This window comes from Rhincodon typus, chromosome 3 (assembly GCF_021869965.1).
Source record: "Rhincodon typus isolate 14 chromosome 3, sRhiTyp1.1, whole genome shotgun sequence".
NCBI classification, from domain to species: domain Eukaryota; kingdom Metazoa; phylum Chordata; class Chondrichthyes; order Orectolobiformes; family Rhincodontidae; genus Rhincodon; species Rhincodon typus.
The window spans coordinates 85449229-85465907 of NC_063334.1; the positions used below are offsets into that span (position 1 = coordinate 85449229).

Consider the following 16679-nt stretch of genomic DNA (forward strand, 5'->3'; position numbering starts at 1 on the left):
GTCTTGCTGACTGGATTGGTGTATAGGCAGGACTCTTTCTTTTCCCAGGATGAGGAATGAATTCCATGACACTTGACCATGACACCCAGGTAAAAGCAGTGAATAGAATCAAAGCTAGATTGTTGCAAAGGTGGAAAGAAAGAATTACAATTGCTAACTTCAATTCTCACTGAAATATCTATTTATAGCATTGTATTTTCGACTCCATGTTTAGAAACTATATTTTGATGTCACAATAACCTCACAGAAATAAGCATTCTGGTACAGTTATACTATGCTGAAACAACTGAGACCTATAATACTGTCTTAATAATTCAAAGATTTCAGATGCTTCACAGAATGTGTTATATTTGAAAAGCAGTAGTTGCTATTGAAGGTGGAATCTTCCCAGTCTTGCGGGTTAGGAAGCATGATGGGACCAGGAGGAACTTTTGAGAAAAGAGAGCTAATGCATTCAAATTTCCAGGGGATCACTATGAAGGTAGGTCAGTGCCGACAAAGGTTACCAGCACAGCAGACAAGCCAATCTGGATAATTAAGTGTCATTTGTGGGGCTGGTTGGGTCTCCCGGTAATGTACGCACACTGCCTGATAATTGAGCCCGGTAGGTGCTTGGAGATGGTTTACTGCTTTCTTGATGTTGCCCTGACAAAGCAAATGATACAATTATTTAAAACATGCAAAACCTAACAAACATTATCCAGAAATATACAGATTAAAATTCTATGATCACAATAAACCAAATGGTCCTCTGTGTTCATGGCTATAATAGTGAGGTTGTAAAACAATACTTCTCATTTTTCCTCCTTTCAAAACAGCCATTATCAAACCACATCCTTGCTGTTCTGATCTTGCAAACTATCTCTGCATAACTCTAACATTTTTTTTGCCTGCAAAGTCCTTAAAATGTATTGTAACATTTCAAGTTTATGCCCATCTTTGCTGCAACTGCATAATTAAATTTCATCAATCCCAGAGTGATGGCAACTGGTAGGGAGCCAAAGGAACAGCCCTGACTTTCCTCTGTAATCAGCTGGAGTTAACACGCTACCGAATAAAATGTCACCCCTGAATTCTTGGACACACATCAACTTATTCATTTGTTTCTAGTGTACAACTAATGGAAAAGTATAATTTAATTAAAAGATTCAGATATATTTTTTCCTATAGCAAGATACCCCATTACATTAAATGAAATTGCTTCCATCAAGGGTGAATAAAATCCCAGAATTGCAGAATTGTTACATTGCAGAAGGAGACTATTTGACCCATCATGTTTACACCGGTTCTCTGAGCATTTTAACGTAGTGTTGAGGTTGGCTGGCTCGCCGAGCTGGTTTGTTGTTCCGCAGACGTTTCGTTACTGTGCTTGGTAACATCCTCAGTGCAGCCTCTGATGAAGCGTCGGTGTGTTTTCCTGCCTGGCTTTTAAAAAAAGAGCTCGGCAAGCCAACCAACCTCAACACCCACAACCCGAGCTACAAATCTACTCCAAAACCTTAGTAATTTTAACGTAGTGCCAATCTCTAGTCTTTTTCTTGTAACCCTGCACGTTGTTTCTATTTAAATAATTATACAATTCCTTGCGGAAGGCCTCAGTTGAACCTGCCTCCACCATAGCTTAGTGCAACGCATGCATTCCCTAACAACTTTCTGTGTGAAACATATTTTTTTGACTCACATCACGTTTGCTTCTTTTGCAAAACACTTCTGTACTGTCTGGTTCTTGATCATTTATGAGTCAGAACAGTTTCTCCCAATCGGCTTTGTACAGAGCTCTCATGATTTTGAAACTTCTATCAGATTTCCTGTTAGACATCTCTCCAAGGAAAACAGTCTCAATGTCTCCAATCCTTTCTCATAACAAGTGTCTCATTCCTGAAACCATTCTCATAAATATGTTCTGTACGTGCTCATATGCTTTCACATCTTTTCTATAGTGTGGTACCCAAAACACAGTCCTTGTGAAGATGAAGATGATGTCCTGCCTTTGCATTGAGAATATCCTGTATCTTGTTGTGTGCGCTATCACTGTGCTAAATGGGACAGACTTCAAACAAACTTAGCAAGTCGGCTTTTATGGGGCACTGTGGGCCATCACAGCAGCAGAAATATACTCCAGCACAATCTGCAATCTCATGGCCTGGCATATCCCCCATTTAACCATTACCATCAAGCCAGGCGATCAACCCTGGTTCAATGTAGAGTGCAGGAGCACGTGCCAGGCATACCTGAAGATGAGGTATCAACCTGGCAATGCCAACAAACAGGACTACATGCATGCCCAACAGCATAAGCAGCAAGTGATAGAAAGACCTCATCAATCCCACAGCCAATGGATCAGACCTAAGCTTTGTAGTACTGCCACATCTAGTCATGAATGGCAGTGGTAAATTAAGCAACTCACTGGAAGAGAAGTCTCCACAAGTATCCCCATGCTCAACAATGGACAACCCTAACATTTCAGTGTAAAAAACAAGGTTGAAGCATTCACAGCAATTTTTAGCCACATCTTTCATGTGGATGATCCATACCAGCCTCCTCCAGTGGTCCCCAGCATTACAGATACCAGTCTTCAGCCAATTTGATTCACTCCACATGATATCAAGAAATGGTTGGAGGCATTGGATACTGCAAAGGCTATGGGCCCAGACAACATTCCGACCATAGTACTGAAGGCTTGTGCTCCAGAACCTGCTGCTCTCCTAGCCAAGCTCTTACAGAACAATTATACCAATGGCATCTACCCAACAATGTGGAAAATGACCCAGCTATGTCCTGTCCACAAAGCATGTCAAATCCAACCCAGTCAATTACCACCCTATCAGTCTACTCTTGATCATCAGTAAAGTGATGGAAGGTGTCATCAACCATGCTGTCAAGCAGCACCTGCTCAGCAATAACTTGCTCAGTGATGCCCTGTTCGGGTTCTGCCAGGGCCACTCAGCTCCCGACCTCATTACAGCCTTGGTTTTAACATGGACAGAAGAGCTGAATTCTAGAGGTGAGGTGAGAGTGAAAGCCTTTGACGTCAAGGTCGCATTCAACTGAGTTTGGCATCAAGGAGCCCTAACAAAACCAGAATCAATAGGTATTGGATGCAAAATCTCCACTGTTGGAGTCAAGCCTGGCAATGGGAAAATGTTTGTGGTTGATGGAGGTCAGCTCAACTCCAGGACGTCTCTACAGGAGTTTCTCAGGGTAATGTCCTAGATCCAACCATCTTCAGCTGCTTCATCAATGACCTTCCCTCCATCATAAGGTCAGAATTGAGGATGTTCACCAATGATTGCACAGTGTTAAGCACCATTTGCGATGCCTCAGATACTGGAAGCAGTCCATGTTCAAATGTAACAAAATCTGGACAATATCCAGGCTTGGGCTGACAAGTGGCAAGTAACATTTGCACCACATAAATGCCAGGCAATGATCACCTCAAATAAGAAACATTCTAACTACCGTCCCTTGACATTCAATGGTTTTACCACACTGAATCCCCCACTGTCAACATCCTTGGGGTTACCATTGTCCAGAAACTCAACTGGACTCTCCACATAAACTAAGTGGCTACAAGAGCAGGTCAGCGGCTGGGAATACTGCGACGAGTAACTCACCTCCTGACTCCCCAAAGCCCATCCATCGTCTACAAGGCACTGGTCAGGAATGTGATGGAATACTCCCCAATTGCCTGGATGGGTACAGCTCCAACAACACTCAAGAAAAATACAAAGCAGCCCACTGCATTGGCACCACATCCCCTACAAGCTTTCACTTTCTCCCTCACTAACGCTTGCTGTATGATCTACAAGATGAGCTGCAAAAATTCACTAAAGATCCTTAGGCAGCACCCTTTAAACCCACAATCCCTTCCATCTAGAAGGTCAAGGGCAGAAAATATATGGGAACACCACCACCTGTAAGTTCCCCTCCAAGTCACTCACTGTGCTGACTTGGAAATATGTCGCCGTTCCTCCAGTGTCGCTGGGTCAAAATCCTGGAATTCCGTCCCTGAGGGCATTGTGGGTCTACCTACAGCACATGGACTGCAGTGGTTCAAGAAGGCAGCTCACCACCACCTTCTCAAGGGCAGCTAAGGATGAGCAATAAATGCTAGCCAACCAGTGATGTCCATGTCCCATAGTGAATAAAAAATGTACACATTACTCCAACTAAGGTTTAACCAGTGTCTAATATAAGTTCACCACAACCTCCCTGCACTTGTGCTCTAGCCACTATTCATGAAGACTAGAATATTGTTTGCTTTATTTACAGCTCTTTCAACCCAGCGGTCATTTTTAATGACTTATGTGATAAATAATCAGGTCTCTGCCGCTACACACCTTTCAGAATAGTGTCTTTTATCCTAACTCCATGTTCTTTGCACCAGAGTGTATTACACATCTGTGTATTAAATTCCATGTGCCATTAAGCTACCACTTCACAAACTTGTCAATCTCTTGTAAATCCTTTAAAATCCTAAATTACTTCCAATAGTCAGTTATAAAGTACAACTTTACAAGTTTGTTTAAAAATAATTTATGTATCTTGTTATTAAAAGTAATTTATGTACTTATCTGTGTGCACCAGTATAACATACATGGGTAGTTTATATCAGCATTTTTATTTGAATTTGACTTGCTGTTGTTAGGTACTTTCAAATAAAGAAATAGTCAGGAGTCTCACATATCAGACAAAGTGCTGTGACCGTCACTACTGTGTATAGTTTCAGAATTTCACAAACATAATATGGCTGGCAAGGATTTCCATAATATCATGTTGTCATGTGAAAGTGACAACTCAAGAAAGTCAGACAAACCTACTGCTGTGGCTGTTGCAATTTTAATTGTTGGGATCAGCATGCTTCCCAGTTCATACAATGTTTACTTAAAAACAAATGTATGTACAAGGATTACATTTTTGCACATGAGGGTTTCCACTAAGAAATTTCAATTGTATTAACATTTTGGATACTTTCCTTAAACAGTTTTTACATACTTTATAGTTAAAGAACGTTTGTTGACATAGTGCCTGATCACATCTTTCAAAAATTTCCAAATGTACTTCATATTACAATATATTACTTTAAAATGAAATCACTGTTACATAGGCAAACCTCAGCAGTTATTTTGTGGAGTGTGCAAAGTAATGAAATTAGCACCAGAAGCACATATGAGGGTGATGTAACAATGATGTTGGAGTGACATGGATAAATAGAATCTGAATGGAGCAGAAGCTCTATTATTGTGTGAAGATAGTGGCTTGGTGAGCTGAAAAGTTTAAAGAAAGAAATGAAACCAGACAAACTACCTGACATTGACCAAGACACTGGAAGTGACAAAGACAAATTGACCCTGCAAAGTCCTACTAACAGCTGGGGGCTAGTGCCAACATTGGGAGAGCTGGCAGATAGAATAGTCAAGCAGTAGCCTGACGTAATCATACTCAAAATGTCTCAGACAAAACCTGAACCATAAATAGTATGCCCTGTCCCACTAGGAGGACAGCAACAAAGATGGGATGCAGCTGGGAGGGAGTTGACCTGACAGTCCTCAAGTTGACTCTGGACCTCATAAAATCTCATTAGCAAAGAAATATCCTGCCAACAGCATTCCATCACTGATGAATTAATACTCCGTCATGTTGAACACCACTTTTAAGGTGCACTGAGGGTGGTAAGGGCATTGAATGTACCTAAGTGGTGGACTTCAGCATTCATCATCACCATAGGTCCAGCTGGTCAAGTCCCAAACTGAATCCCCAGAAGGTGGTAAGGGAACCATGAACAGGGAAAATCATTCTCAACCTCACCCTTAACAATCTGCTTGTCACAGATGCGTCTGACCACCACAGAATTGATAAAGGTGACCACCTCGGCCCTTGTGGAGACAACATCCCATTTTCACATTGAAAATGTCCTGTATTGTGTTCTGTGGCACAAACCTGGGTGTTAGCATTCATTAGAAATGGAACTAGCCATATAAACCTTGTGGCTAGAAGAGCAGGTCAGAGGCTAAGAGTCCTCTAGCAAGTAACTGACTCCCCAAAGCCTGTTCAGCTTCTACAAGGCACAAGTCAAGAATGTAATACATATTCACCACTTGCCTGGATGAGTGCAGCTCCAGTAACATTAAAGGAACTTGACACCATCAGGACAAAGAAGCCCAGTTGATTGGCATCCCATCCACAAACGTTCAGTCACTTCACCATTAATGCTCAGTCGCAGCAGTCTGTACTATTTGCAAGATGCACTACAGAAATTCACCAAAGATCCTTAGGTAGCATTTTCAAAAGCATGGCCTCTTCCATCTAGAAGAATAAGGTCTGCAGATACATGGGAATACCACCATCTGTTTGTTTCCCTCCAAGATATTCACTATTCAGACTTAGAAACATAACACCATTCCTTCAATGTTATTGGATCAGAATCCTGGAATTCCTTCCCTAACATTGAGGGTATCAAGTCCTAACAGACTGTAGGGCTACTTTGTCATTAGAGAGACAGCTAAAGCAAATGGATTGCTGCAGTTCAAGAAGGCAGCTCATCACCACCTTCTCCAAGGCAACTAGAGATGGGTAATTAAGGCTGGCCCAGCCAGCGAAACCCACTTCCCATGAGACAATTTAAAAATGAACAGCATTTTCATGAAAATAACATTTGCCATCATTGTTTTTGCTGTTTGCATTGAAACAATACTTCTTTTTGTCTTGGTTTATACAGTTCTAAATCTACCATTGGTTGCTTTGTATTGCATTGTTAATCTCATATAATTCTTGTTCTTGTGCTGAAATTTCGAGTTACTAGAGTTCATTTTTCTTTCTTTAGATTCCTGCTGACTGGGAACGTGCCTCTCTGAGACCTAGCAGTCAAGCAAGCAGTATCTTCAAGCAAAGTCCACAGATTGGCAGCATTTACACCACTACAGGGGGTTACGCTAACAGCAACCTGGTAGCTGATGAGGAATCACAAGAATTTGATGACTTGATATTTGCATTAAAAACTGGTGAGTGATTAATTAATAAAATAAGGTATGTTCATTTCTGTTCAATCAAGCGGTGGCTAGGCTGTGGAAAGACTGCTGTTACCAAGGGAAACAGAGACAATAGACCTGCATATTAAATATTCTTCTGATAGCAGGTCCATCACTGCTATGTCTTTAGCAGTAATTAATTTAGCCCACTGTTGACCATTGTTGTTGCAAAATTTGGCAGCTCTTTGCCTCGTGGTGAATGCATGTATCCCTATAACAAACAACACAGCTCTGCAACTGTCTTAGTCCAGATGTCAGTGCTGTTGGCAAATAGATGTGCAAGGCCATCAAAAATGGTTAGGGAGACCTTGACAACATCCACTAAGACTACAGTGACTAGCTTTGTATGCCAATGAAAACATGGCACATTATGATTAGAATGTTTCCAAGGAAGGATCCAATATTATTCTTAATCATACATTCATATATCTCAGTGGTTTCACCTGCTCTACTGTTCCAGATTTCATGAGAAATGAGTCCCTGAAACAGCTAATCATGTCTCAAAGTGAAACGTGTCCTTCAGTATTTCCTGATGCAGTTGCACATCATCAGATGTATGTGAGTGAGAACTTGGAATACTCACCTTCTTCCAAATACATTAGACAGGGAATCCCACCGCAGAACTCCAATGTGCTAGCTGTCATCAATAAATAAGTTACGACTGGTAGTAAGACACAGACACAAACAGAAAAAATTTATAGATGGCTAAAATAGACTTATTATTGTTTCAATGTTGTGGTTTCTATCAACAACAAATATACTTTTAAATTGACTCATTTGCTTGAAATCCTGCACTAAAACAACAGAAAATGATGAGCAAGGTAGACGTATTCTGAATATATATTTAACTGAAGCACCAATTTTGCTTGAGGCAGGCATATTCAGCCACAGTACCTTCATCCAGATCATTTACATAAATTGTAAAGAGTTGAGACCCCAGTTTCAGCGCCTGTTGCTCACCACTTGTCACATCCTGCCAGCATAAAAGTGTCCCATTTATTCCTATTCACTGCTTCCTGATAGCCAGCCAATCTTCTATCCTTGCAAATATGTTGCCCCTACACCATGAGCTTTTGTTTTCCATCATAACCTTTGATGCGGAACCTTATCAAATGCCTTCTGGAAATCTAAGTGGAATATACCCATTGGTTTCCCTTTATCTACGGTGCAAGTTACTTCAATGATTTCCAATAAATTCATTAAATATGATTTCCATTTGACAAAATCACATTGGCCATGTTTAATTACCTTGACATTGTCCAAGTGCCTATTATAACATCTTTAATAGCTTCTAACATTTTCGCCTAACAGTTGATAAGCTAACTGACTGTAGTTTCCTGCTTTCTACCTCCCTCATTTTCTGAATGGAGTAGTTGTATTAGCTATTTTCTTATCCAAAGGAATCTTCCCTAAATAAAGAGATAACAAGGTGTAGAGCTGGATGAACACAGCAGGCCAAGCAGCATCAGAGGAGCAGGAAAGCTGACATTTCGGGTCTGGACCCTTCTTCAGAAATGGGGGGAGGAGAAGGGGATTCTGAAGTAAATAGAGAGGGGGGGGAGGCGGATGGAAGATGGATAAAGTAGCAGATAGGTGGCGAGGAGTCGGACAGGTCAAGGAGGCGGGGATGGAGCCAGTAAAGGTGAGTGTAGGTGGGGAGTTAGGATGGGGGTTGGTCAATCAAGGGAAGATGGACAGGTCAAGGAGGCGGGGATGAGGCTAGTAGGTAGGAGGTGGGGGTGGGGGTGGAGGTGGCAGGAGCGGATAGGTGAAAGAAAAGACGGACAGGTCAGGGAGGCGGGGATGGAGCCAGTAAAGGTGAGTGTAGGTGGAGAGTTAGGATGGGGGTAGGTCAGTTAAGGGAAGACAGACAGGTCAAGGAAGCGGGGATGAGGCTGGTAGGTCGGATGTGAGGGTGGGGGTGGGGGTTGAGGTGGGAGGAGCGGATAGGTGGGAGAAAGGACAGACAGGTCAGGGAGGTGGGGACGAGCTGGGCTGGTTTTGGGATGCGGTAGGGGGAGGGGAGATTTTGAAGCTTGTGAAGTCCACATTGATACCATTGGGCTGCAGGGTTCCCAAGCGAAATATGAGGTGCTGTTCCTGCAACCTTCAGGTGGCATTGCTGTGGCACTGGAGGAGGACCAGGATGGACTTGTCATCCAAGGAATGGGAGGGGGAGCTGAAGTGGTTCGCGACTGGGAGGTGCAGTCGTTTGTTGCGAACCGAGCATACGTGATCCACAAAGTGGTCTCCAAGCCTCCGTTAAACCACTTCAACTCCCCCTCCCACTCCTTGGAAAACATGTCCATCCTGGGCCTTCTCCAGTGCCACAACGAGGCCACTTGAAGGTTCCAGGAACAACACCTCATATTTCCCTTGGGAACCCTGCAGCCCAATGGTATCAATGTGGACTTCACAAGCTTCAAAATCTCCCCGCCCCCTACCGCATCCCAAAACCAGCCCAGCTCGTCCCCACCTCCCTGACCTGTCTGTCCTTTCTCCCACCTCAACCCCCACCCCCACCCCCACATCCTACCTACCAGCCTCTACCTGCATCTCTGTTGACCTATCCATTAACCTAAATTACCATTTCACTTTTGTTACATCTGCTTTCCTGCTCTCATAATTGCCTTTGTTTCATTTCATAAAGTCATCTTGGACAGCCACTCTTCTCCTGTAAACTGTATGTACAGTTCAATCATATTATGGTCACTACCACCAGGGGTGCTTTCACTTCGAAGTCAGTAATTAATCCTATCTCCTTGGTTAAAACCAGTCTAGTACAAAATGCTGTCTGGTTGGCACTATAACATGCTGGTCTAAGAAAGTATTCGAAAACATTCAATTAATTCCTCATTGAGACTATCTGAATTTTCCAATCTATATTTAGATTGAAATCCCTCATAATAATTACTAGACCCTAGGACCCTATTGACAAGCTCTCATTATTTCTTGCCCGACATGCCTTTTCTTTAGTTCTGAAGAAGTGCCATAGTAGATTCAAAATATTAACTCTGTCTCTCTCTGCAAAGAAGTTGCTGGATCTGCTGAGCATCTCTGGCATTCTCAGTGTTTGTTTCAGATTTCCAGCATCCACAGTATTTTGCCTTTATCTAATTATTTGTTTCTTGATACCATGTTCTACCATGAGGTTACTGTTAGGGCCTATACACAACTCCCACATGTGAAATCTTGCCTTTATAATTACTCATCTCTACCCAGACATCTTCTATATTGTGGTTTCCTGAATTCAGGTCATCTCTCTCTATTGTGCTAATCTTTAATTAAAAGAAACACTCCTCCATCTTTTCCCATCTCCTATCCTTCCTAAATGTCACGTACCATTCAGTACTCAGGTCCAAATCTAGGTCATCCTGCAGCCATGCCTCGGTTATGATCACTAGATCATACTTATTTAATCGGATGTGCTGATTTGATCTTAGATCTGCATTCCCTATCCCTTCCTGTCATTGTCCATTTATCATTTCCCACATTAACTCCTTCCTCTGCTTCAATTTTCCTGCCCTTTGACACATAATAGCTTCCCAAATTTTGGCCCTTGGCCCCACTATTCAATTTAAAACCCGTCTACTTCACTGGTCATGTGTTTCACAAGAACACCAGTCCCAGTACGGTTTAGGTGTAGACCATCCCAATGGTACAGCTCACACTTTCTGCATCATTGGTGCCAGTGCCCCACAGATTGGAGCTCACTTCTCCCACAAGTCTTTAAGTTGCATGTTAATCTCTCTAATTTTGTTTACCCAATGCCAGTTTGCATTTGGCTCAGGTAACTTTCCTAGTTCTACCTATGTCATTGGTGCCTACATAGACCATGACAATTGGATCCTCCCCCTCCAACCCAGTTCTTCTCCAACCCTGGCACTGGGCAGACAACACAGTCCACTGGACTCACATTCTTTGCTGCAGAGAACAGTGTCAGACCTCATAACTATGCTATCCCCTACCACCATGACATTCCATTTGGTTCCCTCCATTTGAATGGTTTTCTGTACCTCAGTATCCTTCCCATGGTCCCCTGCACTCATCCCAACAAGCTGAGAACTTCAATTCTATTGGATAATTGCAGAGGCTGACACTCCTGTTCTCTGGGTCTCCTTATCTGTCTCACTTGTAGCCACAACCTCCTGTCCCTAACTACTGACCATATCAGAACACATTATCCTAAGAGGTGTAAATGCCTCTCAGTACAAACAGTCTCGATAACATTCCTCCTTCCTAATGAATCACAGGGTGAATATTAAACCTTCAGCTTGTACACTCTGGACTGAAGCTGTTCAAACTTCAGACACTTCCCACAGGTATGTTTGCCCTGAACCACAATGGTTTCGTTGAACTCCCATAGGCTTAGCTATGACTCAACCCCTGTACTGCCATTCCTAATGAGTTTTTCATTACTTGTTTAGTTATAATATTCACTAATTGATGTTGCTTTTTATGTATTATATTAACTTTGCCACCAATCTGTAAATCACGTTAAAACTTGAGAATAGAATATTCAACCAGTTAACATCTTGGAAATTACTTGGAAAGAAACATCTCTGCATTCTCTTCACAGCTCACCCCTCTCACTCAGTTTGTGTCATCTGCAGATTTGCAGATATCGTACTTTGATCCCTCATCAAAATCATTGTTAGGTATAGCTCTGCATCTCAGAGGCCAGCTATCACCCACCAATTAAATATTTTTTTTTTTAATGCTTTTAAAAACAGTACCACTGTATCCAAGATAAGTGCTGAGTGGTCAGTGATTTGAAAAGTTGTGTGTGGAAATGTCTGGAGTGGGGGAGGCCAATATTTAACCTGTCAAAGGAACTCTTTAGGCTGCTCTGTTAGGATCTGCTACTATGGAGGGTGAAAAGGTGAAACCACAATCCAGGTAAATACCACTGAGTACGAATTCATCTCAAAGTGCAGGTCATTAGGCATATGAGTAGGGTCCAAAATCATTGGACTCGGTGCTGTTCCTGGCCTGGTCCCTAGGCCCCTGATCCCTGACCTGAACACAGCAGTTCTATACCCAGTCCATGCAAAGTGGATCCCCTAGCTTGCAGTTATTGGGCCCTGATGTACTTCCCTGTCCAGGGCCATGATTAGACATCTAGGAAATTATACCTCTCCTTATCCCTGTTAATTCTGAACTAGCGCTATACTTCACGTGGATAGATTTTCTGGCATAATCTGGCCTTCTGTAAATTACAAGTCATTCCAGAGAAGAAGTGCACATCTTATGAAGGACATTATACACTTTGGGCTTAGACCCATTGTGGTTTAGAAGAATGATGCATGATCTTATTGAAACATACAAGACTTGAAGGTAATTTGACAGGGAGGATATCCAGAGGGTTAATCCTCTTGTTCAAGAGACTAGAACCATGGGGCACAGGTTAAGAATAGAAGGCTCTTTTTTGAGAATTGCTTTTCTTTCAGAGAATTACTATATGGAATTCTGTTCCCCAGCAAGTATTGGAGGCTGGGTCATTGAATTTATTCAATGCAGAGTTAGAGTTTTCTCAGACAAGCCCAACTGTATATTTGTTTTAAAAGTGGCCAATTTAACCAGGCTTTCTTAATGAAAGAATGAGTTTATTGCCTACTAAAATACAAGAAACTATAATAAAATGTGACACATATATACAGAATAGATAAAGAGATGAGTCCATAACGTAAAATTGAAAAAAAATCAATCTTTAGCTTGTCCATGATGAGTGATTGTGCAATGTTGCAGCTGTCAGTATAGATATCCTGGTAGCACTGACGTTGGTAGTCGAGTAGCTGCTTGGGGATTCTGGGTTTTACTTCTACCTTTTCTTTAAAATAAACACGTCCTTCAATGTTCAGTATATCTATAAGTTACACTGAGTTATGATCCATTTTCATGATACTTATACATGACAATTAGAGGGCTAGCAGCTCAACTGCCTCAAAGTTGTATATTGAAGACATGCAAAGTGAGGGTTGAAGATGCCAGAAGCTAAGCAAATAGGCCCTGGCAATCATTGTTGGGGAGTCAGAGGTGATTAATCACTGAGTACAGGAGGACAAAACTGCAGTAGGCATGCCTATTGTGGCTGGGAGCGAGTGGTAATCAGAGGGCCCCTTCATGGCCATGGAGTGCCCAAAATTGAAAATCCTCCTTCCAAAACCCCCTGGATGTTATCCCCAATGGTGCAGGATTCAACAAACTGTGTGTGAAAAGGCCTTTTGTTGGTCACTTAAATCACAGGCTTGAGCTTCGGGATAGTGGTCCATCTGCCACAATCAGCAGCCATGCTATTTTGCCCCTTTTGTGCACCAATTTACCAGCTTTCCCACCTTCCAATACATCCCCAAGGAGCTGATAAAATCCAGCCCCTTGTGACTTCATTCTTCCCAAATCAAAATATAGTTTGCTTGTAGGTTTTCATGAAACCTACAGATCTCTATGAAGAAATATTCTGTGTAGACCTACAGCATACAAGAGTTTTGTGACAGTACAATCATTATATATTTGGATTCTATTTTTAAAGTAACAATTAAATAATGTGTGCTCAGTGTAGGTTACAGGGCATTAAGAACTGTTCAAGTTTGAGTCAAATGCAATTCTTAAAATAGATATCATTACAGTAAAATCAAATTAAACATGCACTTTGTGACCTAGCAACGTAGCAACTGCTAGGATTTATAAACTGGGCCTGGTCTTAAAATGCATTGCTTCTAATTGGGTAGCATCTGAAAGAGTGACTGTTCTTTTTTAAAAAGACAGTTTTACAGCACACATAGTACTAATGTAATCAAGAAATTGACAAGCGATGATCAATTTCCATCATGTTAGATTTAACGTATCTTACAAGGAGAATGCTAAAAGAATACATACATAAATTAGTCTTATGCAGGAGAAAAGATATATTACATGACTTTTCACAAGTTTTGATTACTTACCATCCAGGAAGAATTGCTTTCACAGCCATAAATTTCACCTCTGCAAGTTATCTTCAGCAGCATCCACACAGACGACAGTGTACACTGGAAGTCTCAGAAGAAATGCTATATAGATGACACACAGTCCTACCAGCTGATATAACAACAGAATGCCTAATTTGGATTGCAGAGGTCTAGAAAACAAATGGTACAAACAGCAAGTGTTCAGCTGCATGATGGGCACTGCACTAAATTTATTTAAAGAACTAAGAGCCACATTGGTGACTGAAGCCAATTTATTAAATTCTGCCACTACATAATATCTGGAGGCACTGTGGAGTGTTTGTGGAAGGGTTGTGGTGAACTCCTGCTTTTACAGAGATTGTTTTGCTGTATTCTTACAAGTTGAGCAGAGAATTAGCTGACCTGTCTGCATAAAGTTGCAAAAGGTCTCGGCTAACAGTGTCTCTGGGTCTGCAAATCAACAGAGAGATGAAACACCAAATTATTGAGGAAACAACGAGAACTGGCTTCAGTGACACCAGGTTAGGTAACAAGATGACATCAATTTAAGGTGATCAGCTAAAGAACCAAAGGCAACAATGAGGAAGTTTTATTTTGCTCAGCAAGTTTTTGTGATCTGAAATATGCCACATAAAAGAGCAGAAATGCATTCAAAAACACTGTTCAAAAGAGAGTTAGGTAAATAAATGAGAGGAAATAGATTACAATGCTGTGTGGAAAGAGCAATAGAGTGGGACTAATGGATAGCTTTATCAAACAGCCAGCATAGTCCTAATAGGCTGACTTGTCTCTATCAGTGTTAGTTCCTTTGAAAGTTCACAAACAAAAATACAACTGGAGTGTTTTGTAGAAGTAGGATGAGATGAAGGTGAGGAGTACTTTGAGCCAGCTGTTTGTTCCGGGATTTTGAAGTCAACGCGTTGAAAGAAAAGGAATCTGTATACTCCAGCAACAAAAAGGAAAATACACAACTTATTTTTTGGTTGGAATAACTGTGGTGGATTTTTGATGATTTGGAATTTCAACCAGATTGTATCTTCACCAACATTTACATGGTGTACTTCCTAACAGGAGTTACTGGGTAGCAATTAGAAGCAGAAACCCTTGGTGATATTTTTATAACTTTAGCCTGCAGACTTTAAGATGAATTAGGGTACTGTGCATGTTAACCATTTGTCGGTCAACCTCCCCAACACAAACACTCAGCTCAGTATATGGTTCATTTATTGACTGAGCCATGCAAAAACCTTTCTGTATTGCCACTTTTAAAAGGATAACTTTCAGCAGTTTCAGAGTTACTTCCAGACCGTAGAGTCTGAAACTGTCTGTTGAAAAGAACAAATATGTCTTTTAGATTGATTCTGAATTAATGTTTCTTCTTGTCTCAGGTGCTGGCCTTAATGCCAGTGATAATGAATCCTATCACGGCAGCCAAGATGGTGGAAGCATTGCTAATTCACAAATTGTGGAGCTCAGAAGAATACCAATAGCAGATACGCACCTCTAATGTTCTTATATGCTTTTTAAATCAAATTTGTCCAAATTTTTATACTTTACTGACATATTCTTTTGCACTAAAATTTTGCATTTAAAATGTAGAACAGTGTTAAACGTTTCAATTTGTACTACATTTTTGTAATGTTCAACTGATTGTGATCTTATCATTCAATCAAATCTATTTTGAAAATAAAATCCTGTAGTTTTTTTGACATAGTCATAGAGAAGTAAATGTGACTAATTTGGATGTACAGTTCATATAGAATTTAGAACAAACCCTGAAATAAACACAAGCAGCAGATTACTTGTATGAAACATCTACATCTTTCTGTAGAAGTAACAAATAAATTGTGTTTTACGTTCTTTTCTGGTAGCAAAAATAAGCCGAGTTTTAAGTTCTTCGTATGGTGTCATTCTTGCACTCTCAGTACATCAATAACACATTGTGCATTTATGTAGCATCTTTCACATAGTAAAATAAAATCCCAAGGTACATCACAGAAATGCAATCAGATATAATGTTTCTGACTTATTTCTGCCAACTGGATGGTCTCTGAGACCACCGGCAGAACTTTGTGCCACACAGTTTAATGTTTGAGTACCAGTTATTGGCTTCACTTTTTGCAGTAATAACGGATGGCAAAGCATAAGAGTACAAGAAAAAGAAAGCCAAAAAAGGCAACATTTTCGGAGACTTTAAGATCAAAAGAGACTTTAATTGACATATTTAATGAACTTAAAATGGGTGCAGCACTAACTAATTTAGTAGTACCAAGGCCTGTGGCAAATTCATACTGAAAGATTTCAACTTCCAAATTTGCTTTAGTTTGATCTTGCAATGCACAAGCTTCAATTGCCATTTCTGTGTCTTGAGCTATCTAACCAGAGATCCTTGAAGGGATTGCTGGAGGCTGCTCAAATATAAATATCAAAAATTTAGACAGCTTTTATTAGCTTGTGAAATTAGTAGGAACAGGAATGTTTGTACTGGTTTCACAACACACTGCAGCCACCCTTGCTACCGAATCACTTTCCTCTTCCCCCAGACTTAGCACAGGTACAATATGTCAGGGTCCAACAGGCAAGCAACATTAAGGCACTTTGAGGTTTGACACAACTGACTGTTTCATTCTGATGAAGCTTAAAAGAAATAAATATAAAAGAAAGACAACTTTATGTAGCACATTTCAGATCTTCTGCCTGAGAATGA

General features: G+C 41.0%; 1 protein-coding gene across 1 annotated transcript in view; it reads left to right on the forward strand.

Annotated features, from left to right (window-relative positions):
• The window catches only part of LOC125482843 (adhesion G-protein coupled receptor V1-like), a 41518-nt gene extending 25669 nt beyond the window's left edge, over positions 1 to 15849 (forward strand). Inside the window, exons 3-4 of the mRNA XM_048595384.1 lie at positions 6824 to 7001; positions 15361 to 15849. Coding sequence (XP_048451341.1) covers positions 6824 to 7001; positions 15361 to 15479 — 297 coding nt within the window. The 3' untranslated portion in view covers positions 15480 to 15849. The remainder of the gene's footprint in view (positions 1 to 6823; positions 7002 to 15360) is intronic.
• Positions 15850 to 16679: the final 830 nt, after the last annotated feature.